Source organism: Erinaceus europaeus, chromosome 5 (assembly GCF_950295315.1).
Source record: "Erinaceus europaeus chromosome 5, mEriEur2.1, whole genome shotgun sequence".
Lineage (NCBI taxonomy): Eukaryota > Metazoa > Chordata > Mammalia > Eulipotyphla > Erinaceidae > Erinaceus > Erinaceus europaeus.
The window spans coordinates 2,506,750-2,533,640 of record NC_080166.1 but is presented as its reverse complement, the minus strand read 5'-3'; the positions used below and the strand labels follow the sequence as shown (position 1 = coordinate 2,533,640).

The 26,891-nt window shown below is 42.9% G+C and overlaps 1 protein-coding gene across 1 annotated transcript; it reads left to right on the top strand.

Moving 5' to 3' along the window:
- Positions 1-6,636: 6,636 nt before the first annotated feature.
- LOC103108674 (pseudouridine-5'-phosphatase-like) lies at positions 6,637-7,446 on the top strand. The gene has a single exon (XM_060191880.1). It carries the CDS (start codon positions 6,656-6,658, stop codon positions 7,379-7,381), a length of 726 nt encoding a protein of 241 aa, XP_060047863.1. The 5' UTR covers positions 6,637-6,655; the 3' UTR covers positions 7,382-7,446.
- The last annotated feature ends 19,445 nt before the right edge of the window (positions 7,447-26,891 follow it).

The following is a 26,891-nucleotide window of genomic DNA, read 5'->3' as shown; positions in this document are numbered from 1 at the left end:
CTCTCTCTCTCTCTCTCTTTCTCTCTCTCTTTCTCTCTCTCTCTCTTTCTCTCTCTCTCTCTCTCTCTTCCTCTCTCTCTCTCTCTTTCTCTCTCTCTTCCTCTCTCTCTCCCTCTCTCTCTCTGTCTCCTGTTGATTTCACTCTTTCTCTATCCAATAAAAAAGAAAGAGAGGAGAAGGAAGGAAGCAAATTGTAAGCATGTATCAATGATTGTATTTGCTGTAAACCATTAATCCCGCAATAAAAAAGAAAAAAGAGGGGGCGGTGGTAGTGTGCTGGGTTAAGCAAACCTGGTGTGAAGCGCAAGGATCAGCACAAGGATCTGGGTTTGAGCCCCCAGCTCCTCACCTGCTGGGGGTAGAGGGGAGAGTCTCTTCATAAGTAGTGAAGCAGGTCTGCAGATGTCTATTTTTCTTTTCCCCTCTCTTCTCTCTGTCTTCCCCTTCCTCTCTTACTTTTTCTCTGTCCTATCAGAGAGAGAGAGAGAGAGAGAGAGAGAGAGAGAAAAGTAAGAAAAAAAAAAAGGCCACAAGAGCAGTGGATTCATAGTGCAGGCACCAAGCCCCAGCAATAACTCTGGAGGCAATGAAGAAAGAAAAAGACTCATGGTATTAAAGTTCAGATATGTGAACATGATCCTAAAGACTGCCATTGTTTAAATTAAACTTGGAGACACTACAACAGATCTTTTTTTTTTTTTTTCAGAATTCGACTATGGAATCTGTGTGAATAAATGGGATGAGAATGCATACATAGAGGAATTATCAGGGACGAAGAAAGTAGGAATGGAGTGACACTATGAAGGAAGGGAAATGAATAATAATAAAAGAAAAGCTTTGCCTGATTCAATGCAGGCATTGTGGAGGGAGAATTTGTATTTGTATCTAGAAAATATCACATGTGAACAGTTAGTTCAAAGTGTACATTTACCGTCTTCAAATGTGCTTTGAAGTTTTACTCTTTTCTTATGAGACAGATAAATGACTTGTATTTTGATCTTTGTTTTCTTAATTTTTAAATTATCTTTATTTATTTATTGGACAGAGACAGTCAGAAATCAAAAGGGGAGGAGGAGATAGAGAGGAAGAGAGACAGAGACACACCTGCAGCCCTGCTTCACCACTCGCAAAGCTTCTCCCCTGCAGGTGGGGACAAGGAGCTTGAACCTGGGTCCTTGCACATTGTAACATGTGCGCTCAACCAGGTGTGCCACCACCCGGCCCCTTTAATCTTGTTTTTTTTTAAGAATACACTTAAGAAATATCATTGTTCCCATTGATTTTTATGTATCATGTTAATCCTGGACCAACCACTAGTCTTCTTACTGTAAGACTTTAAATAATGCTTTTATCATCATTAATTCCACTAGCATCACTGATGGCACTTTGCTTTACTTTTTTTTTTACTTCTGATGGTTTTATTTATTATAGGTTCTAATGTTTTCACTATAGATTTCTGTGTTGAGACTTTACACGCTTACAGTACATGTATTTGATGTGTAACTCTGCATTCAACACGTGTCCATATGCTCTCTGCTGAAGTATGGGAGGGAAGTCTGACTTGATGGAGATTCTTGATTTTAAAAGGATGGTGCATCTTTCTTTCCCATTCTTTCCTTCTCCTCTTTTCTTTCTTTCTTTCTTTCTTTCTTTCTTTCTTTCTTTCTTTCTTTTTTTTTTGTTTTTAACCAGGGTTATCTGCTGAGGCTCCCAGATGTTTCTTTCTTTGTTTGTTTTGATAAAGGAGGAGAGGATGAGAGGAAGAGTGAAGGGGAGGTGGTGGAGAAAAGAAATCAGCTGCGACACTGCCTCACTGTGAGGCTTCCACACGGTAGGTCACCTTTGCGGGTGACACTGGGGCTTCTTGAGCCTGACTCCCGCTACCTGGCAAAATGCATTGTTGTACTGGCCGTACCACTGCCAGCCCCCTCATCTGAATTCGCTTCATAGATAACTGCAGATTCTTTAAGGCAGCACAGAAACTTCCCAATTAATCATTTCTTGATGGTTAATTGCAATGCGGAATCTGAAAGCAAAACTTGGCAATTCCCACACAACTGCATTAGAGATCAGTTGTCTATCTTGCATCCCCAGTGGACTTTTTTTTTTTTCTTGCTACTGGGGTTACTGCTGGGGCTCAATGTCAGAATGAAGATTTCATCACTCCCTGGAGCCACTGTTTTATTTTGTAGGACTGAGCAAGAAGGAGGAAATAGAGGAGAGACATTCCTTCACTGATGGTGGGGAGACTTGAACCTGGGTTCTCGCACACAGTGACGTGTACACTATACCTGGTGTAACCAATACCCAGCCCCTTAGAGTGGATCTTCTGTTCATGCCTGACTCTGTCAGATCATGTACTGTCATCGGGAAAACATCACCTCATGGAGCTGTGAAGGTCATCCACAGTCAGTGTATTCTGTAATTCAGTATGATGAGGCGCTCTGTTGTCTCTGGAAAAACATATCTGTGAGAGAGTGGGAATGGAAGAAGGTGAAAGATATCTTGACCATGACAGATAGTTTCCATAAAGGGTTGAGACACCCCCCCCCCCCATTTGTGAATCATACCTTGAAAACTAATCTTCTCAGAAAATTGTCTTCCTTTTAAACTGAAAATGAAACTGCTAGCAATAGTTTATCTCTCTGCTCACCTGTATTCCTTTTGCACTTACTAAGAATATGAAGATAACAGACGCTCAACTCTGCACATAAATAATCATTCTTCGTTACTTTATATTCTAGCGAACTCGTTATATATTCATTATGACTGAATGCCGCCTGAGTCTAGACTGCGTTTCCTCTCATTTCCACATTACAAACTCAATGGGTGTTACCCTTCATGTATTTAATAGTGATATATCATGGCGCTATATTGCAAGACACTATTTCTCTTGGACATATCGGAAATCCAGATAACTCAGTGAGCTCTATGAAAAGAGCGTTTCTGAAAGAACTGGGACAGACTGTATGGCCATGACCACATTAAATATTTAGTGATGTAATCTGTAATCTATTTTAGTTACAGTAAACATGGTTCGACTTCATTTTCAATGCCTTTTCCTTAGATAATAAATGTCAAACAGAAGTGTGATAAGTTTGTGTTTTATTTTTTTTAATATTTATTTTATTCCTTTTTGTTGCCCTTGTTGTAGTTATTATTGTTGTTCTTGGATAGGACAGAGAGAAATGGAGAGAGGAGGGGAAGACAGAGAGGGGGAGAGAAAGACAGACACCTGCAGACCTGCTTCACCACCTGTGAAGCGACTCCCCTGCACGTGGGGAGCCGGGGGCTCGAACCAGGATCCTTATGCTGGTCCTTGTGCTTTGTGCCACCTGCATTTAACCCGGTGAGCTACAGCGTGACTCCCAAGTTTGTATTTTCTAATGTGTTATTTGAGTACTAGACAAGCATAGAGTATTTGTTAAGCAGCAGTTAAAAAAGAATTTCAAATACATTTATCATTCCAGGAAATTAGTTGATAATTACGGCTTTGTGTTTATTGCTTTATGTACAAGTTTAATTGCTCTTAGGCAGGTGATATAAGTTGTTAAAATGACTAAGAAGAGAAGGAGGCTTTAGAAAGCTGATGAATATGCATGAGGTCCTGCTAGGGACAAAGAAAGGAGAACATTCTAGATATGAAAATCGCAACTATGAGTAAGAGGGGTCTTTGTCTGCCCCCCACTCATTCACTGGAAAACTTATAAGTGCAGGAGGAAAAAAAATAAAAGCCCTTTTGCATTTGTCAAAAGATTGATCTGTTTTAAAAATCTCTTCCAGGGCCTGGTGGTACACCCATTGGAGCACACGTGCCATGTATTACCAGGTGCAACGGCCCAGGTTCAAGCCTCTTCTCCCTAACTGATGGGAAAGTTTCACAAGTGGTGAAGAATGCTGCAGTTGTCTCTCTTTCCTTCTACCTATTTATTTTATTTCCTCTTGATCTCTCATTTCTATCCAATAAATAAAAATAAAAATTAAATTAAAAAATCTTTTCTTAATGACCTTTTAAAAGATACTGCCATTTTGGAAATAGCGAATAGTTCTATTTTAGGTATATTCCAAAGACCCATGACTTTATTAGTTTTTGCCCGAGTCTGACATCTGATATGCAGGTGGACACACGATGCTGACCGGACTTCCCTGGGCAGACGACCCCACCCATGTGCCCTGGAGCCCCGCTTCCCCAGAGCCCTGCCCCACTGGGGAAAGAGAGAGACAGGCTGGGGGTATGGATCCACCTGCCAACACCCATGTTCAGCGGAGAAGCAATGACAGAAGCCAGACCTTCCACCTTCTGCATCCCACAGTGACCCTGGGTCCATGCTCCCAGAGGGATAGAGAATAGGAGAGCTGTCAGGGGAGGGGATGGGACACGGAGTTCTGGTGGTGGGAACTGTGTGGAGCTGTACCCCTCTTATCCTATGGTTTTTCTTTTCAGTGTTTCCATTTTACAAATTAAAAAAAAAAAGCTGATAAGTGCTCCAGTAAGAAAAACAAAACAAAAACAAACAAAAATTCTATGAGACAATTCAGTAAGAGTGTAATAAATTCAATAAGCAATAGTAATACAGCTATTTAGCAAGTCTAACTCAAAAATAAAGCTAAAAGTGAACCAAAAAAAAAATGCTGCCCTTATATAATCTGCATGGAGCAGTGAATAAACAGTGTCTATAACCAGTGGTCCAGTGCCCTGGCTCATCCCTGCCTGGCCCTGCACAGCCTCTGGCCCCACGTGTCATCTGTGGTGACCTGTCTCCTCCGTGGAGGGGGGCTGTGCGGTAGGGCTGTTGCTGCCTTGAGAGAGATCTCGTGTCCCTGCGTGCTGTGACTCCCCATCTCCCCTTCCTCTTAATTTCTCTGTTGAAAAAGAAAAAAGATTAAACGTTTTAAAGTCTGAAGGGAAAAAAAAAAGTGGCATAGCTCCCAAAATCAGTTTGCACAGAGCTGAGATGAAGATAATGTTACATTTTATAATTAAATTTTCCCTGTGTGTGATACTGTCTCTTGGGATTTTGAGTATTAAGACATTCTTAACATTGTTACTAACAGTGGTGTGTTGTAAGAAGTCTGCGCTTGATTCTTGCTTGTTACTTTGTGCTACCCTTTTCAGTAAAAGAATTCAGAATTACCCACAGTACCCAGGGGTATGAAGTTACCTGTCATGGTAGGTGTGGCATAAGAGCTATTAGCCATAAACTGATGGCAAAATATTACATTAGTGCTGCCTGGACAGTATTTTAAGAGGTTCCCATCATCTGAAGACAATAGAGAAATGTGTGATTATAAAAGAGACTATTGTTAGGAAAGTATCAGCACACATGATGCCTTCAACAGCAAGTGCCAGCTTAGCACTTGAGATGAGCAAAGTCCACCCAGGTGCACTGGGAACTTGAGCCCTGGCTCCCTGAGCCGCTGAACTTGCTGGAGGATTCTGTCTCCCTGGCCTAAAGATGACTCGGAATTTGCCCACGAGCCGACTGCCTTATGAGACAGGGATCTTCTTCTTCAGTTTGCCTCCACACACCCTGCACCACCAGATCCGTACCTGCAGTCACACTGCACAATACTCTAAGGAGGGAATGCTGAGACTGGGGAGAATATAGCAAGCCCTAAAGGAGGAGGAGGAGGAGGATGGGGAGAGAAAGGGTGATGCAGCAAGCAGGGGGAGAAGGGGGGGAGGAGGAGGCGGAGAGGGGGAGGAGGTATAGAAGAAGGGGAGGAAGGAGGGGGAGGAAGAGGAAGAGGAGGAAGAGGAAGAAGAAGGTATTGCACCAGAGTAAAGGGCTCTGGGGTTGGGGTGGGAGGAAGGTTCAGGGTCTGGAACATGATGGCAGAGGAGGACCCAGTGGGGGTTGAATTGTTATGTGGAAAACTTTGAAATGTTACATATGTACCAACTACTATATTTCACTGTTGACTATTGATCATTAATCCTCCCAATAAAAGAAGGAAAAGGAAAGAGAGAGAGAAGAAGGAAAAGGAGGAGGAGGAGGAGGGGGAAGAGGAAAGGGAAGAGGAGCAGGTGGAGGAGGAGGAGGTGGAGGAGAAGAAGGAGGAAGAGGAGAAAGGGGAAGAGGAGAAAGGGGAAGAGGAGGAGAAGGTGGAGGAGAAGGAGGAGGAGGACAAGGAGAAAGGGGAAGACCAGGAGGAGAAAAGGGAAGAGGAGAGATGGAGGAGGAGGAGAAGAAAAAGAGGAAGAAAGAGGAGGAGGGGCAGGAGAAGGAGAAGCGGGAGAGGAGAAGGAGGAGGAGGAGGAGGAGGACACCACCATCACCATCACCATCTAGCCAGTAGTGACTGTTACAGAAAACCCTGTGAGCTCGTGCATCTGGTTGACAGTTGGCCCCAGCCAGTCGGCCAGCACCCTCCGCCCAACAGGCCAGCACCCTCTGCCCCGGCCAGCATCCTCCGCCCCAGCCAGCACCCTCCGGTCCGGCCAGCACCCTCCGCCCCAGCCAGCACCCTCCGGTCCCAGGCTCGGACCCTCCGCCCCCGGCCAGCACCCTCCGCCCCGGCCAGCACCCTCCGCCCGGCCAGCACCCTCCGCCCGGCCAACACCCTCCGCCCCCGGCCGGCACCCTCCATCCCGGGCTTGGACCCTCCGCCCCCGGCCAGCACCCTCCGCAGCCCGCACCCGCAGCGCAGAAGCATGGCGGTCCCCAGAATGTCTGTGCGGCCCGTCACCCACCTGCTCTTCGACATGGACGGCCTGCTGCTGGACACCGAGCAGCTGTACCTGAAGGTGTTTCAGGACATCTGCAGCCGCTACGGCAAGCAGTACACCTGGCAGGTGAAGTCCCTGGTGATGGGCAAGACGGCGCTGGAGGGGGCGCAGCTCACCGTCGACGCCCTGCAGCTGCCCCTGACGAGCCGCGAACTGGTGGCCGAGAGTCAGGACAAGCTCAAGGACCTGCTGCCCCTGGCCGGCCTCATGCCCGGCGCCGAGCGGCTGGTCAGACACCTGCACAGCCACCAGCTGCCCCTGGCGGTGGCCACCAGCTCCCACTCGCTGAACTTCGAGAGGAAGACCCGCAGACACCAGGACTTCTTCGCCTTGTTCCACCACGTGGTGCGGGGGGACGACCCTGAGGTGCAGAACGGGAAGCCGCACCCCGACATCTTCCTCACCTGCGCCAAGAGGTTCCTGCCCCCCGCCCCTGTGGACCGCTGTCTGGTCTTCGAAGACTCGCCCAACGGGGTGGAGGCTGCGCTGGCTGCGGGGATGCAGGTGGTGATGGTCCCGGACAAGAACCTGGACCCAGCTCTCACCACCAAGGCCACGGTGGTGCTGGACTCCCTGCAGGACTTCCAGCCTGAGCTGTTCGGCCTGCCGCCCTTCAGGGAGTGCGAGAGACAGATGTGCTCGCTGCTCTGATCCCAGGGACGGCCACTCCATGTCCCGCCCTGGCCATCACTGGGTGGGACCCGCAACCAGCCTTTTCCACCTGCCGCCTCCCGAGTGTCTGTAAACCCTGATTTTACCAGCGGAGAAGAGGGTAGAAGCGGCCCACGGGAAGGCCACAAAAGTGCCATTCTAAAATGCGGTGTGTGGGTAGTCACACGATGTCATGGCATTGAATAAAGATCACATAGGAACAGAAGTCGTGGAATGCATAAATGCACACCTGTGTGTGTGTGAAGCTACCTGCACGCACGCACACACACATGCACACACACACTCTCGCATGCACACACACATGCACTCACACACACACTCGCATGCACACACACACACACACGCAGGCACTCACACACACACTCTCGCATGCACACACACAGGCACACACATACGCACGCACTTGCATGCACACACACGCACGCACACACACACTCTCGCATGCACACACACACACATGCACACACACGCACACACTCACACATGCACACACACACTCTCGCATGCACACACACGCAGGCACACACACTCTCGCATGCACACACACTCGCATGCACACACACACACGCACGCACACACAGACACACGCATGCACACACACACGCACACACGCACACACACACTCTCGCATGCACACACACGCAGGCACACACACTCTCGCATGCACACACTCTCGCATGCACACACACACAGGCACACACACACACACTTGCATGCACACACACGCACGCACACACACTCTCGCAAGCACACACACACGCACGCACACACACACGCATGCACACACACACGCACACACACACTCTCGCATACACACACACAGGCACGCACTCACACACACACTTGCATGCACACACACACTCTCGCATGCACACACACACACGCACACACAAACACACATGCACACACACGCACGTACTCACACGCACACACACTCTCGCATGCACACACACACGCAGGCACACACTCACACACACACTTGCATGCACACACACGCACACACACACTCTCGCATGCACACACACACACATGCACATAGGCACACACACGACACCTAGTCCCCTAAGCCAACACAGAATACTAGTTGTGTGCACTTCCTTTGCATTTTTCTGAACCATAGCTGGAAAATGGAAAATGTCAATTCACACATGTACATACTAATCTGTCATTTACTATGTACTATATTTTAAATTAACATATATATATGACTTATATGGCTTCCAGGCCGCTCACACTCCTCCTCCCTGTTCCAACCTCATATGCTCACCGGCTGGCAAACACGTCAGTCAGTGTCAGAAACGTCTGACTCAACATCAAAAGCAGTGAGCTGCACACACTGCCAAGGGGCAATAGCTAGCAGTATTTAATCCCCTACTCGCTCAGCCGGCTTAAAAATATTTACTTTAGTAGGACAGAAAGAGGCCGGGACGTTGCTCAGCTCTGCCTCATGGTAATGACTGAACCTGGGACCTTGGAGGCTCAGACATCAAAGTCTTTCGCATAACATCACCGTTGGTCCATCTTTCTGAACACCTCAGAACATCTTTGTGTTACATTGAGACTATAATAGTGAAAATTCTAGTCTAGAAATCAGTACTGATTTTAATGAATGTGCGATTTTCATTTTTAATGAACTAAGGCTATCTGTTATTTGCATATGTATGTATATGTAATTTTACAGGTGAAATGAGCAGATTCATCTTGAAAATCAAATAAAAATGTAAATACGATGCAAGGTTAATTTTCCATGTCAGGCAATAGTCCCAGTAGTGCTTTTTATTAACTAGGACTGTGATCATATCACAGTGGAAACGCACACACACAATGACGAATACATGGCCGCAAAGAGAATAGCTGTACTATTTAAGGGACTCTGTGAGGCTCTGATAATAGAGTCTGTTCCAACCTGCCCAGTATGTACTCGTGTGAAAATTAACAAAGGCATTGCATTCTAGACAGCTTCCTTTGCTGTTACAATGAGCTTGCAGACTAATTAGTGTTCTGATGAAATAAATTTAGACAATGAGGGATGTTTGAATGAATATGCTGATTCTAGTAGGAGTGATATGACTTTGTGATTGCATATTACTTCTTTCCAAAGGGAAAACAACCTTTCTTGGTGTCCTACAATAGGTAAGTAGCAGAGTCTCTTTCTGACTAGTTGTAGTCAAAGTAGCCCAGCCCAGTAACTGCCTGAGCCCCGGTGAAACAAAGCAAAGACACCAAGCTTGTGAGCCTCATCTGGTACAGCAGAAATCATCTTCTCCCCACATGCTTGTGCTCTGCAGCAGTGAGCAAACGAGGAAGCAGCTTCGCAATATATTCTTTCAAACAAACATCACAAGATTTCTCTTTATTTCCTTCAAATGATATATTAAAAGAGCAGTCAAGTCATTTGATGGACTAAGGACTTTATTATTTTATTTCTTTATTGGGGAATTAATGTTTTACAGTCAACAGTAAATACAATAGTTTGTATATGCATAACATTCCCCAGTTTCCCATATAACAATAAGACCCACTATGTACTTTATTTTTAAATTTTTTTTTGTAGTATTTCTTTTTTTTTTTTTATTTAAGAAAGGATTAATTAACAAAACCATAGGGTAGGAGGGGTACAACTCCACACAATTCCCACCACCCAATCTCCATATCCCATCCCCTCCCCTGATAGCTTTCCCATTCTCTATCCCTCTGGGAGCATGGACCCAGGGTCGTTGAGGGATGCAGAAGGTAGAAGGTCTGGCTTCTGTAATTGCTTCCCCGCTGAACATGGGCGTTGACTGGTCGGTCCATACTCCCAGCCTGCCTCTCTCTTTCCCTAGTAGGGTGGGTCTCTGGGGAAGCTGAGCTCCAGGACACATTGATGGGGTCTTCAGTCCAGGGAAGCCTGGCCGGCATCCTGATGGCATCTGGAACCTGGTGACTGAAAAGAGAGTTAACATACAAAGCCAAACAAATTGTTGAGCAATCATGGACCCAAAGCTTGGAATAGTGGAGAGGAAGTGTTAGGGAGGTACTCACTGCAAACTCTAGTATAAATTGACTGAGTTTGGAGTATGGCACCAAAGTAAGAAAGCAGAAGTATACTAGAGTTTGCAGTGAGTACCCTCCACTATGTACTTTATAATAGAAGTTTTCTGAGGATTATAGAGAAAAAAAAATGTCCAGGTGGGTTTCAAGGGTCACGCAGCATGGTGGTTGGTCTGTGTGAGAATCAAGGGTGGCGTCATCTTCTCCAGGACCCCTCAAGGCACAAGTTTTCTTCCCATCGAGTCTTCTTGATTTTTTTTTTCTTTTTTTGCCTCCAGGGTTATCACTGAGGCTCAGTGCCTGCACTATGAATCCACTGATCCTGGAGGCTATTTTTTCCCTTTTGTTGCCCTTGTTGTTTATTGTTATTATTGTTGTCATTGTTGTTATTGTTGTCATTGTTGTTGGATGGGGCAGAGAGTAATCGAGAGAGGAGGGGAAGACAGACATCTGCAGACCTGCTTGACTGCTTGTGAAGTGACGCCCTTGCAAGTGGGGAGCCGGAGATTGGAACCAGTATCCTTACACCCGTCTGGCTTTTTAATCCATTCCATCACTCTGAATCTTTTGACTGGTGAACTTACAGCAATTCATATTTAGGATGATTGTTGATAATGTCGTTTGCTTACATCCATTCTGATCTTTGTTTCAACGTCGCTTTATGTTCTTGTGAACTCTGTTGCTGTTTGTTTATGCTTGTTGTTTCATGTGGATGGTTATGATGGTCTTGCCTACCGTATCTGCGTTTCCTATTTGTCTTGTGCTATATTTTGTTTTGTGGTTATCATGAATATTGCATCTAACTTTTTACAATATCTACCAGAGTCTTTGACAAGCAGGCTTTGGTTTGCCGGCATTGGATTATGCCGCTCTATTCTGCTCTGGCTTCCCTGGTGTGGCGGTGTTCCTGGCTCTACTCTAATCCTCGTCATCTCGGTAAAACATGGGATTCATTTGCTTCTTTTCGTGTGGGACTCCTCTTGGTAATTTTTGGATGACAGGGTTGGTAGTGGAAAATTCCTTCAGTTTTCTGACTGTTTGAAAAGATCTTTATTTCTCCCTCATATTTGAAGGATAGCTTAGCAGGATACAGCTGACAATTTTTTTTTCTATTGTCTTTATTTATTTATGGGCTAGAGCCAGTCAGAAATTGAGAGGGAAGGGGAAGATAGAGAGGGAGAAAGACAGAGACACCCCTAGCCCTGCTTCACCACTTGTGAAGCTTTCTCCCCTGCAGGTGGGGACTGGGGGCTCGAACCTGCATCCTTGTGCCCTGTAACATGTGCGCTCCACCAGGTGTGCCACCACCCGGCCCCTGGCAGTTCTTATCGTAATACTCGGAATATGTCATTCCACTTCCTCCTTGCCTCTGGGGCTTCTGATGAGAGATCTGAGGAGAGCCTGGCAGCTCTGTATGTGTGTGAGTCACAAGTATCTGGACTCACCTGTGGCTTGGTGGGTTTTTGAAGAGGTCCGGTTGGATTTTGCTGAGTTTTCTGGCAATTTTTCTTGCTTTTTCTGGTTGACTGGGGAGAGCATATGCGGCAGCTGCTGCTTCATAGCCGTGCCTTCAGAAGTCCCCGGCCCTATTTTAATTTCCCGAGTTTTACATCAGAGTCTCGCTGTGTGTTTTCATTTGTTCATTGGCTTTGATTTTGTTTCAGTCATTGCTGCGACTTCATTGATCTTGGTGGACTTTTTCAAATAGAAAGAGTGACAAACGGGGCCATACAGGAGGACCTAGTGGCAGCTGAATGGATATGTGTAAAACTGGGGAATGCTATGTATGTACAAACTATTGTGTTTTGCTCTCAACTCTAAACCACTAATCCCCCATTAAAGAAATTTAAAAGGTGGGGTGGGGGCAGACCATAGTATGAAAGCTCTCTCCACTGCAGTGGGCATCAGATGAAACTTTGGTCCAGTACGTGACAAAGCAGACACATTATCCAGTTGATCTATCTTCTAAGTCCTTAAAAAAAAAAAAAAACTTTATAAGTTTAATTTCATATAGGCAGGGGAAGTGTGGGCCAGGAAGCATCTGAAAAGTCATAAAAATGGTTTGAAATGGTATTTAATCTTGGGCACAGTGCAGAAAAACCAATTCCCCTTTTACACAATGGCTTAAAGGACTACAAATTCTTGCCCGTAAAATGAACTCATTTTATTTTGTGATGGCAAAGCACATGGCTTCCTGTGATTGCAAAATACAGTCCTGCATTAAATCAAGTTTGTTGAAAAGTTTACCTACTTTAATGTTGCAAAGTAGTGTTAGTTCCTGAATATTGAATGTTAGATTTAAAATATATATCCTTACTTTTTCTCTTTCCAGTACACGTACAGATTCCTAGAATTGTCTCTGACGAGACATTTAGTTTGATATTTATGTGACAGTGGTGTTTTATTGACATTTAATGTGTAAACCATTGCAGTTATTGTTATTGGGCACTTCTTCCTTTAGGAAAGGCACTTTACATAGTCTTTTCAAAAGTAATGTTCATTATTTATTAGGTAGAGACAGATATAAATGAGAAGGGTAGAAAAAGAGGGAAAAAGACAGACACCTGCAGCCCTGCCTCACCACTCATGGAGCTGTCCCCCCTGCAGGTGGGGACCAGAGGTTTGAACCAGGTCCTTGTGCACTGTGATGTGTGTGCTTAACCAGGTGAACCACCACTGGCCCCATGCATTGTCTTTTTTCTAATTTTACCCTGTTGATTTTCGTTTGGTTGAACCTTGTTTACTCCACAGGCTTTGATGACATTCCACATAAAAATGCTACTCAGACATTTGCTTCACATGCTCCTTTCAAACTGTCTTTACTTGCATGAGAAAGCTATATATTGATTTTTTAGATTAATTTTATGAAACTTAGAAAAAGTCACCCATTATTTCATTTTCAAGTGTCAGTTATTTATATCTTAGATTTTTAAAAAAAAATTATATTTATTTTCTTTTTGTTGCCCTTGTTTTTTATTGTTGTTGTAGTTATTGTTGGTGTTATTGACATCATTGTTGTTAGATAGGACAGAGAGAAATGGGGAAGATAAAGAGGGTGAGAGAAAAACAGACACCTGCAAACCTGCTTCACCACCGGTGAAGCGACTCCCCTGCAGGTGGGGAACCGGGGGCTCGAACCGGGGTCCTTATGCCGGTCCTTGCACTTTGTGCTTAACCCACTGCACTACTGCCAGACTCCCTATATCTTAGATTTATTTTTATTTCTTTTGTCTATACTATTTTCTTCTCTGCTTTTTTTGGTTCTTTTTTTTTTTTTGTTATTTCTTCCATATTCTTTTTTTCCCTCTTGTTGTCACTAAGGCTTCACTAACTCCATACTGACTTTTTCAGAGAGAGAGAGAGAGAGCACAGAGAAAGTGTGAGAGAGTGAGGTCTACAATGAATAACTTTGATGGCACACAGTTAACTACAGAGAAAGAGTTGAGAGCTCTAGTGCAAACATCAGAAAATCAGCACATCATTCGTTGAAAATGCTAACAGCCCCCTGTGGTAAAGTCTTTGTTTACATTTTAGATTCAGTTTATATTAACACCTCTGTTGCTCTTCACACTTACTGAAGAAGCTGACTTATATCTGTGATTTGTGCAACAAAGCTGGTAAAAATACACGACAACTCTCTGATTACTGCCTCAAAGGCCTTACTAAAATTCCACAATTCCTTGGGAAACAAACAAAAACATTATAAAAAAAACTTTAAAAAAGATTGTTTATGAGGTAAAATAATATCTTCACCAATTGCAAGGACATCTGTTTTTATGGCTATAGGCAAAAGTCTGTCAAAATTTCCATTAAAAAAAAAACAAAACAATTTCTAAAAGGTTTTGCAGCTGTGATGACTCTATCCCCTCGGGTTCCAAGCTGACTTTAAATAAAAGTGGAAAACATCTATTTATATTTTATTTAATTTTGATGAGATAATGTAATTTTATAGTAACAAGATTACTTAGACTCACAGATAAAATAGTCAAAAAGAAACCCTTTCCTTTGATAGGAATTAAAATTCAGACTCAGATGATACATGACTTATTCAACACCGTACATTAATAAGTGTATTTGCCTTATTTATTTTACTTACATGATTCTCCTTGTCTGAAATGTTTAACCTAATGAAAAAGGCTACATAGGTTCATTGGCACAATAAGTCAACTGAAAGTATCTTCAGTTCTAGAGAGATATTGACTCTACGATTATTCGGGGCCACACGTATAATGTTTGTGCCACTTTGAGTTAATATTTAACATGGTTTCAACTGAAAAATGAGAGATTTACGACAATACAGACTTTACTGCGTATCAGGCCATGTGGCAGGTCCATTACTAGTATTCTGAGGTATGTCCAGACAAACGCCCACATTCCCAGCAGCAAAACAGACGCGTTGTTTTTTTGGCTCTGCATCCCTCTCACCACTGGTTGTGTCTGTCCTTTCTGACGTATCGAGTTTTTCACAACCATGGAGTGGATATTGCATTATCTTTCTCTGCTTTTCCCTGATAACGTCTGCGGGTCCTCTGAATATCATCTTTGGGAAGATTCATATCTTCTGCTTTCCCCATGAGAATGTTTCTTACTTTTGTGAAGTCTTTACATATTTTGATTTTTAGCAAATTGTCTGATATAGAGCTTGTAAGATTCTCCCATTCAGTAAGCGTTTTTCTGTTCCGGTGGTGTTTCTTTCTTTTCTTTCTTTCTTTTTTTTTTTTAATTTGTTTTCCCTTTTGTTGCCCTTGTTTTTTATTGTTGTTGCTATTGATGACACCGTTGTTGGATAGGACAGAGAGAAATGGAGAGAGGAGGGGAAGACAGAGAGGGGGAGAGAAAGACAGACACCTGCAGACCTGCTTCACCACTTGTGAAGCGACTCCCCTGCAGGTGGGGAGCCGGGGGCTCAAACCCGGATCCTTACGTGGGTCCTTGCGCCTTGTGCCACCTGCCTTTAGCTTGCTGCATTAGGCCCGACTCCCTCGGTGGTGTTTCTTTTCATGGCTCAGAAGCCAGATAGGAACGACTGTAGTGTCCATTTGCTATAGGCGGAGCTCTGCTGCCTGTGGACCCGTCCCTATCTGTTTATCGTCCTCATTGGCAGTGTGGTGCCCCTATCGTCCTGGTCAGCGACTTCTCATCTAAACTTTCAGCATCCTGCAGCGTCATACATTCCTACGAGAACACAAAGTCTTTATCGGGATAGTACAAGATTCAGACCAGTCTCTTATTAGGAGCATCTTATACTTGGTTTTATGAAGGTAAGTAGTTTGCAAAGCCAAATGCATTTTGGCAGATGTTATCTCCTAGTACTGCAAGCGACAAGGACAGGAGTAGGAGATACGAGTTTGGAAAGTTATACATCTGATTCGACAAGCACTCAGATGGCAGAGGGCTTGGGGACCAGATAAAGTGAATACTAGTGACATGATTCACTTTCTTCCTGAGTGTGTTGGAAACTTACTTTGATTTCTTTGTCCTGCAAAAGAGCATAAGATCTGTGTAACTGCCTTCCATATTTTTCATGGCGGCATATGTACTTGTCAAACTCAAGGTCTCTAAAATAGAGCTCTAAGATTAGGCAGACTGCCTTTGAGTCTGATGCACTTCCTTGTTTGCTCTCTCTTCAGTGGTAAGAACCTGAATAGCTAATATAAAAGGGGTTTCAGTGCAAGAAAGTCAACGGAAGGAGAAAAATATCTTTCCATTGATTGTTATTAAAAGGGTGATCTTGTTTTTGCCACAGACCTAATGAACATGAAGAATTTTACGATGCCTCTTTTCTCTCTCGTGTGTGTATATTGTTATACGAGACCATTGCTCATCTGTTCTTTGAATTCCTATGTGTGCTGTCTTGGAATACATTCAGATTCTGAGAGTCATTAGCTAAGCACAGTTATTAAGTTTTCTGCCTTCTGGCTATTGCTGTGTTGGAAATGACTATCCTGAATCACGCCTACACTTACAAATGTACATCGGTAGCCAGCAATTTGCCCCCAAACACACACACAACATGAAGTATACTGTAGAGGGATTTTTCTGTGAGGAATTTGTAACACAGTTTCCTGTTGGTTCCCACAGCATCTATGCTTGTTCCCATTGTAGGGCTCTCAAAATTTATTTGCTAGGACTGAACAACAAAAGACCACAGAAATTATATATTCACAGTACAGAGGCAGGAAGCCCTGATCAAGGAGTTGGAGATCTGGTTTCTAGAGAGACCTTTCTCTGTGGACTGCAGAAAGGAGGAGTGCTAACAAGATCTTCTCTCAGGGTTTGAGTTTTCCTGATGTTTCGTGTGCACCTACATTTCTTCTTCCTATAAGGACAATAATCTAAATCAATTTGGGTTAGCTTTAATGACCTCATTTTAACTTTATAACCTCTTATAATTGCTGGTCTATTATTATTACTATTATTATTGTTATTATTATTATTACCATCAGAGTGCCTGCATGAGTCCACTACCCCCAACAGCCATTTTTTCCTTTTATATTTTAATTTTAATTCTTTATTTGATAGGAAAGGTAGAGATTGAGAAGGGAGGGGAATAGAGAGCTAGAGAGACGACACCTGCAGCATTCGCCTCACTGCTTCTTCTTCTAGCGTTTGCCTGCTGATGAAGCAGATTTCCAGGGTTGGAGGCCCAGTCCTTGCTCACGGTAAGATGTGTGCTCAGATGTTCGTCTGTTCTCACTGACACTTCCACTTCCTAGGGATTAGGATTTCCAAGACAGGCATTTTAGAGGGACGCAACCTGGACAATGTGTACCAACACACACCCCCTGTGATAACTTAACCTGTGGGTTCATATCTAGCATTCTTCACTCTCTTCATTTCGTTTTGGTCATTGCTGGGGCTTTACTGCTTCACACCAACTTTAATAAGGTAGGAAGACAGGAAGAGAGTCTGAGAAAGAGGAAAAGCACCATTGCACCAAAGCTTCATCCAGTGCAGTGGACCAGGGTCAAACCTGGTTGTTGTGGGGTAGCCGGGAGCCTTAATTTGGGGCTTGTGTACAAGGGCTCCTGTTGGCTAAGAGTTTATGTCTGTTACCAAATGACTTGCACTTTGCTGAAATACAACTACCAGATGTTTTCACTCACATGTGCACTATAAAGAACTGAAACGCATGAACTTGTTAAAAAAAAAAAAAAACAACAGTTAAACTGTCACTAGGAGGTTGTGAAAACTATAGTGGTTATTCTTGTGGGCAGGGAGACCTCCGGGCAGACACAGAGCTGCGGTGTGGAGTTAGTTCCCTGTAATCGTGTAAACCAGCATTGAATCACTAATAAAACTAATATCTTTAAAAGACACTGAGAAATGGAAAAAAATAAAATAAAAACCACTGCAAAATGTTAAAAAAAGAAAACAGAGCAAGCTTAGGTCAGTTCTCTGACTGGCCCTATACATAACCTTTTTTTTTCCTGTGAAAGTATTTATGGAAGTCGACAAGTTTAAAAATATAATTGTTCTGTTTTGTTGATTTGTTTCCTTGCCACTAGGGCTTCACTGGAACTTTGGGCCTGCATGATTCCACAGCTCTCGGCTGACTTCTTTTTTCTTCTGTGTGTTTACTTTCTTCAGGTATAGATTGAAAGTGAGACAGAAGAAAGAGAGAGAGAGAGAGAGAGAGAGAGAGAGAGAGAGGAGAGACGCTCCAGCACTAGTTCTCTGCTCTTGCAGCCGTTTCTTCACGTGAAGCCAGACTGTGTGGTGACTGAGGACTTGAACCTGGCTTCTCCTGCAGGGAAGTGTGAGCTCTGAAGGCTTCAGAGCTGGGGGGTTCTTGACCCCCTATTTTGTGTTTTTTAAGATAGTTTTATTTGATCCTTAGCACATGTGGTTTTGGAAATACTGAATGTTCAAGAGGATTATCTTCAACTACGTTACTATTATAAAGGAAACTCAGATGAAGTCATGTAACTGAGGGTATTTGGGGTATGCATTTTTATTTATTTTTTTATTTAAGAAAGGATTAATTAACAAAACCATAGGGTAGGAGGGGTACAACTCCACACAATTCCCACCACCCAATCTCCATATCCATTTTTTATTTAAAACTACTGAAGGAAGGAAAATAGTATAAGGAAATAAATAATGAGATAACACACACAAAATGTATATTTTGAGATGATATTACTCAGTATATGTTGAGGACTGGGGACATACTTCAGCACTAGAATACCAGACTTATATGCCTGCCCCCCTAAAGGCTCCAGATTTGTTCTTAGTACCACTTTCTGCTAGACCTCATCAGTGTTCCTCTCTCTCTCTCTCTCTCTCATTAAGATAAATCAGTATTTAAATATATACATGCACTTACTAGTACCACAGATGAAATTCCATGATGGTTCAAAAAAAAAAAAAAAGAGATGACTTCACCAAATACACTTTCTTTTCTAACTTGAGTCCCCAAGGACAAAAAATAAAACAATTTAAATGTTTGGCTCCAGAGTGTGGTATTCAGTGATGGGGAAATCATCAAGATGCGGTTGAAAAAGAAAAACCCACATATGTTTCAAAACAACATGCGTCACCATTTACTGACTAATGTACTGCCTTTTAAAAATGCTCACTGAACTGTAAAAAATTAACTGTCTTGAGCATCTCAATAACAACATAGTTCTCTCCCCAGCATAAACCTAATGATTTCAATGAGTAAATACCAATTAGTCACAGCAGAATTATTTATTCTTTTGTCTACATGACATTGGAGTTAGATTTAGAAGATTTTTAGCTAATGAATTATCAGACAATGATATTTTCCCCCACTGAAATGAATATTAAGAAGGGAAATTAAAGAGTCACACATAAGAACAGTGATACTTCCGTGCCAGGGCTGGGTGATAAAATGCACATGTTACCATGTGTTAGGACTCAAATCCAAGTTCCCAGTCCTCACTTGGAGGGGAAAACCTCACAAGGGGTGAAGCATTTTTGCAGGTGTCTCTCTCTCTCCTTCCTCTCTCCCTTTCTCAATTTCTCTGTCTCCACCAACGAAAAGAAACAAAAATGAAAGTGACAGTGTTCACCAGGAGTGGTGGATTCTTTATTCAGGAAGCAAATCCCAATAGTAATATAATAATAATAATAATAATATTAAAACTACTGAAGGAAGGAAAATAGGATAAGGAAATAAATAATGAGATAACACACACAAAATGTGTATTTTGAGATGATATTACTCAGTATATGTTGAGGACTGGGGACATACTTCAGCACTAGAATACCAGACTTATATGCCTGCCCCCCTAAAGGCTCCAGATTTGTTCCAGATTTAATAATAATAATATGGTGGTAATATAATAATAATAATAATAACAATAATAATATCTCTGTGTCAGAAATCTACTGTTCTTGCTGGAAATTTTTCATTAGCTTAAAACTTGACAAGTGGCAAAGGTATTATGTCATCTTATCCTTTAAATGGCCCATGTATTAGCCAAGGTCCCCTATCTTTTTAGCTGTAGGTGTTGCTTCCAGTCCTCCATGGTCTTTGTGACAGCTTAGATTGTCTTGAATAGAAAAATCAGCTCACACCTTAGGTCCATGGCTTGGAAAATACAAGGCTACTGGTTGATGTTGGCTGCAATTCTCTCTTTGCTTTGACTTGGCTTGGATTACATTTCCCTCATGTTTATCTTAGGAGACATATGTACAGGCACAGATTGTAAATTGGAAGCACAGAGAGTCCTAAACTCGTTTCCATTTGACATTGTTTAGTAAGAGACTATTTTTGAGTTTTGAATAGTGTTAGCGGTATGCTGTGGGACTTGGGCTTTGTATCCACGCATTATAGGTTTTCCAGACTTTTAATAGGTAATAACAAGAAAGTGTTTTCTACCTGTTTTATTAAAGGCGATTTTCAAAGTACATACTCTACATCTTTCATATCGTGGGTTGAGATTTCTTCCCTCTGATGCTGTCCCTTGGCATGTTGTCACTAAATCCATCCCTTACCCTGCGTCTCTTCTGACCCCTTCTTCTCTGCTCTATTGTGCCCCCCCCCCGGGATGTAGACAATGTAATCTTTGTTACTCATGAATCATATTGTATCTGGACAGTCTGAATAGTAGTTGGGTTTTATAAAGAGATGGGAAGGTATAAAGGGATGGGAATCCAAGGCATTTCTTAGCCTCCCTGTCTGCTTCATGCGGTGTGTTTACCTGTGAACCTGTGTCTGTTTCTAACACTAGTTCAGCCAAACAGGGTCATGCAGTGGATGGGAGCTGTTTCTGTTATTTTTAATCTTCCATTTTCCTTTTGTTTGAAGTCTTGGTTATTGTACTAAGCCAAGACTGTTTTTATTTTAAAGTCTTAAAGTGATATAAATGCTGATTGAGACATCTTTCACTCTTTCCTGATATGAAATGGATAAACCTGCAAAGTCCTCTTACTTACTTAACAGGCTCTGTTGCAACTCTCACCATCTCTGATCGCGGAATGTTTGCATTAGCATCTGTAGACAGAGCATTCAGTGCTAGAGACTGAGTGGGGGATAAGACCAGCTCCAAGTTGTAGAAATGGTAAGAATGAAGAAGTTCTTAGCACACAGGTGGCCCCCAATAGGGGTCTCATTGATTGAATACACCGGCAAGATGTGCTGAGATCTGAAGCTGCGGAGTTTCATTTCTTACTTTAATCGTGCACATACAATCAGAGGATTCGTCAGGTGCCAGGATCTCTGTTAAGCAATAGGATAAAGCACCAGGAAAATGAAAAATGTGGGCAGGACCGTACTCCTTCTAGCAGATGTACAAAAGTGTCCACTCGGCTCCTCAGTAGAAGAGCCCAGCTTCTCAGTGGCCGCCTGATTCCTTAGCTTGTTAAACGGTTTTTATTGAGGGAGCTACCCAGTGCCACTGTCTTCATTAACACACGGGCACAGCTTCATTATGCACCAGGGCCCTGAAGTTCCGCTCTACCCACCTCTTCCTTTCTTTCCTCACAGTCCTTCATTCTGTTGCAATACACCACGCCCAGTCCACATTTCACAATCTCCATCCCTGTGCCCATGTATTAAGTCCCACTTATAAATGAGAGGATTTGGCTTCTTCTTTCTCCTCTTCCTCTTCCTTCTCATCCTCTTCTTCTTCCCTTTCTTCTTCCTCTTCCTCTTCCACTTCCCCTCCTCCTCCTCCTCCTCCTCCTCCTCCTCCTCCTACTCCTCTTCCTCCTTCTGGTTTATCTCACTTAGCATGATGTCTTCAAGTTCCATGCAAAGGAGGTGATTTCATGATTTTTAATGGCTGAGTAGTATTCCACATAGATAGTTATTTGTAGCCTCTTATATGTCACTGGGCATTTGGATGGCTTCCAGGTTTGGAATAGAATAGTCATCCCAGCAGTAATCCTGCACACCTATGGATAAGTAATTTTTGAAGAGGGACAGAGACAGAGAGACACCTGCAGTCCTGATTCACCACTTGTGAAGCTTTCCCCCAGCAAGTGGGGACCAGAGGCTCAATCCTGGGTCCCTGGACATTGTAACTTGTGCACTCAGCCAGGTGTACCACCAACCGCCACCCCTCTCCCAGAAGTTTTAGTCACAAAACCTGTTTCAGTTGAAAGAAAGAACTCTCCAATTCATTAGAGCCTCTCCTCTCAAATGGCTTCATGTCCGGGATTGGAATGATTTAGAGCACTAATCAAGGAAGAGGCATGAGAGATTATCCAAAAAAAAAAAAAAAAAAAGAAGAAGATTATCCTAAGAAATGGCATAGCATAACAAACTATGAACACTTCACAGTACATCTTTACATCCTTGAAGAGAAGAGCCCTGATTTTTTCATGAGAAAATGCATCTTTTCATGACCACTTTCAAATCTGCCACTGAAATACATTTTTTTCTTTTGTTCAAGATGTTGCAGGGTCATGTAAACAAAGTCAATTATTTTGGTCACTATTGGTCTGCACTTAGGCAGGCACTTACTTGTACTTCGGTTTTTCTTCTACGTTTTCATTTATCGTCATTATTTGTCTCTAGGGTTATCGCTGGGGCTTGGTGCCTGCATTACAAGTCCTCTGCTCCTGGAGGCCACTTTTCCATTTTATTGGATAAGACAGAGAGAAACTGAGGGGAGGGGAAGATATAAAGGGAGAAAGACCGACACCTGCAGGCCTGCTTCACTGCTTGCAAAACATCCCCCCTGCAGGTGGGGAGCTGGGAGCTTGAATTAGGATCTTTGGGCCAGTCCTTGCACTTTGCAGTATGTGTGCGTAACCCGCTGTGCTACTGCCTGGCACCCTGTGCTATTTTTAATATTCTTAATAACTACACCAGTTGGTAGGACTTGAAATTTGCTCTGAAGAAGTCATTAGAACACATCTTTAGTAACTAACTGAATTGGAATTTCAACCAGAAGCATCTAATCCCAAATTCTGCCCACTTGACATAATGATTTTGGGTCTCTCTCAAGGGATGATGTTGAAGTATTATTCCTCTCCAAGAGGTCTGCTCTGAGCACCGGGCAGTGGAGCACCCCTGAGCTCAAGTGTCAGCACGTGCAGCTCCCCAGATGCAGCGAGGATGCTTCCTCCACAGCGAAGTGGGGCTGCAGCTGTCTCTAGTTGTCTACCTCTCCTGCCCTCTCATCTCAATCTCTCTGTTGTATCAAATAAAAGAAAATGAAGGCAGAGGAGGAGGAATGGCCACTGGGAGAGGTGTTTTTGTTGTGCAGATGCTGAGTCCCAGTGATGACCTCGGTGGCAGTAGTCATGATTATAGTAAGTTAACTAAGAGAAGAGGCACTATCTCCAGTCAGTCGTCCAGGGGCTAGGTTTGAGTACAACAGATTATCTCAAGCTCTTTCTTTCTCTCCCCCCTTTATCGGGCTGTTTCCATTTGTGTCTTTTGCTGAACTTCTTTCTCTTACCATATAGTCAAGTTTTGTTGTTTTTTTTTTTTTTAAATAAGAGCATTTTCTCTTTCTTCCAAGAAAATTCTTTAAAAAAAAAAAAAAAAAACGCAATTTAACCATCCAAGAGCATACGTGTTCAGAGTTACACTTTCTTTTTCTCATTCCACTTGGAGGTTAATAGTTCACAGCACAGTTGTCTACACATAGGCTCCACTTCCCAGCTCTGCACCAGGAGTGCCGGCAACACACTTCCACCCCCAGCCGCCCACTGCAAGCCCTCCTCTCTCCTTCCTCCCAGAGTCCCTTGCTTCGGCGCAGGACCTACTCTCAGTCCTAGTGGACTGCGTCCTCAGTCTGTCTCCCCAGCTCCACCTGTGCAAGCCTTACACTGGCATTCTTTCCTCCCTTCTTGGCTCCTCCCTGACATTTTGGCTTCAGGTTCCAAGCAAGGTGATGCAAAGGTTAGGACTTTAGAGTTTCTCGCCTAATGCACGTGACATATTGACATCTGGCCTCCGTTCACCCACTTTCTTCTTATTGCTCTGTCCATTTTGTCTTCATTTTTCTTATGTCTTTTCTTCTGTTTTTACTATTTTTTTTTTGCCTCCAAAGTTATTGCTAGGGCTAAGTGCCTGCACCAGGAATCCACAGCTCATGAAGGCTATTTTTTCCCCTTTTTGTTTCCCTTGTTTTTTTTATTGTTGTTGTGGTTATTATTGTTGTTATTGATGTTAATGTTGTTGGATAGGACAGAGAGAAATGGAGAGAGCAGGGGAAGACAGAAAGGAGGAGAGAAAGACAGACACCTGCAGACCTGCTTCACCGCTTGTGAAGCGACCTGCAGGTGGGAAGCCGGGGGCTCAAACCAGGATCCTCATTCTGGTCCTTGCTTCATGCCATGTGCGCATAACCCACTGCGCTACCGCCCCACCCCCATTACTATTGTTTGTGTTTCCACTTCTACCATCTACCATCGATCAACTCAGTCAGAGGTGACGTTTATCTGCTTCTTTCCTTGTAGAACTCCTTTCAGTAATTCTTGCAAGGCAGGATTGGTGGTCGTGAATTCCTTCAGTGTCTGTATGTTTGCAAGAAAGATAGTTTGGCAAAATAGAGAATTTTTCATCTTTTTCCTTCTCTTCTTCTAGTATTTGTGGTGAGAAATCTGGAAATAGTCTGAAAGTTTTGCCTCTGTATGTCAAATTCTTTTTTTTTTCCCCTAGTGACCAGCATTTCTTTTTCTTGGTCTTTGTTTTTGGAAACTTTTATGGAGCATAATAGAACTTCCTATTTATGAATTATTTGAGGTAATGCTTACAAATGAAGACATTGTACATCATATATGCACATGCACACACACACACACATACAAACTCCAACCTCCAGATACACAGAAGAATTCAACAATCCAAGCATAATGCTTTTATTATTGTTTACCCAGTAACATCATGAGATAAAATTGAAATTGGGGGCGCAGGTGGTGGCGCACCTGGTTAGGCACACATAGTACTAAGTGCAAGGACCCACACAAAGATCTGGGTTCGAGCCCCTGCTCCCCGTCTGGGGGGTGGTGGTCACCTCACAAGCTATTAAGCAGGTGTCTATTTTTCTCCCTCTCTATCTCTCACTCCTCTCTCAATTTCTCTCTGTCCTATCTAATAAAAAAGAATGAGGGACCAGGTGGTGGCTCACCTGGTTAAGTGCACACATTATAGTGTACAAGGACCTAGGTTCAAGCCCCTAGTCCCCACTTGCAGGGGGAAAGCTTCACAAGTAGTGAAGCAGGGCTGCAGGTGTCTCTCTGTCTCTCTCCCCCTTTATCTCCCCCTTCCCTCTCAGTTTCTGGATGTCTCTGTCCAATAATAAATAAATTAAAATATTTTTAAAAATGAAAAAAAATATCCAGGAGCAGTGGATTCGGCAGTGGTGGCTCTGAGCCCCAACAGTAACCCTGGAGTAAAAAAAAAAAATCAAATAAAAATGAGATATTTTTAGAAAATCTGTGAATATTTTATCCTAGAAGGAAGTTTTTAGAAAGTACTTCTATACTATTGATTTTTATATATTAAATATATATATATGAACTGTATGTTTCAGCTGTACACACACACACACACACACACACACACACACACGCAAAGATCAACCCTACACTGCCCTTCATGTACCTCAGAGGTGGTGAATTCAGTCTCCCAAACGTAAAACCGGATACTTGTTTTTGTCAAATAACACTTCTGTTCTTAAATTGTAATTACTTTTACTTTCTAGGGAAATAAACAATAGATTCAAAGGAAAAATTGTGTTTGGGTTTTCTTTTATTCTTTAGAACACATAACTTCTTTACATAAATTTGATGATTCTTCTAAGTAAGCCAAATGTCAACATGAAGTACAAATCCTGTTTGACTAACCGAGTGCAAAAGCACAGCTCTGGTTTCAGAATGCTCTCCAGGCACCACACGGCCATGCTTCCAATGGCATTTATCCCAAGGGAGCACCAACCTCTCCCCAGCCCCGAAACTCCTACTTAGGATTAGAGCTTCTAATCGTGCCACTTCTTGCCCATCCTTAGGCTCTTAGCTATATTCTCTTTTTGCTTGTTTCTCTGTGGGGATGAAAGTACAGAACAGTCAATGAAATATAGGAGAAATACTACCTATTTTCAGTACAGTTTCTCCCACACACTCAGCTTTTCACTAACATCTGTAAACATACTGGGACATCAAAGAGTAGGATGGGAGGATGTAGTAACCGTGGTAACAGTGGTTAGACTATTCTAACACAGGTCTAGCCTAACTGTAGGTTATGGCGTTAATGTTAGTTTCACTATTTTCTAACTCTGTGGTTCAGGAAAGTGTAGAGTCCCTAATTCATAAGTATTGGACAATGAGAATTGAAGAATTTATTTCAATAAAACTTTGTAGCCTGCATATACTATAGAGAAATAGAGTTCTAAGTTAAGAGTCAAAGAGAAATGATTCACACTGGAATATGCTGAGCATTTGAACCAAGCCAGACCACAAAAGCTAATTTAGGTCTGTGGACTAGATAAAAACATCACTCAAATACAGGGCTGTTTCCTCTGTGTTTTACAACAAAAGTGGATACAAACATCTACTAGGTCAACAAAAGTGGATACAAACATATACTAGGTCAAAGACGCAAGTGGGAGGCATCTCTGTCTGCTTTGTTTATTCCTTTCAGAACCCTCCCAGAAGGTTGGCAGACTTAACAGACCAGGTGCAAATCTGTTTATTTAATTCCCCACCATAGTTTGTTTTTTTTTCTCTTTTATGTTGAAGGTGACAGAGAGAAGGCTGATGGAAAGACAGAAGTTCAATATTTAAAGATCATCCTTGTTTTTACACTAGAATTTCTTGCTGAATAACAAGTACAGACTTTCAACTTTATTCTTACTATGTTGTTGACATTTCCTGAAGAAAATGTGGCCTCTAATCATCTCCACTAAAGCATACATTTGGCTATCAGCCGCCTGGATAGACTAAGCCAGTCAATCAGATATAACTCTCATTCTTGATTAAAGAAGTTTAGATACACTGAGTACTGTGTTGCAGGTTCTTTAACAGGGAG

Coding starts and splice junctions, on each gene's coding strand:
- LOC103108674 (XM_060191880.1), top strand. CDS start 6,656: ATGGCGGTCCCCAGAATGTCTGTGCGGCCCGTCACCCACCTGCTCTTC.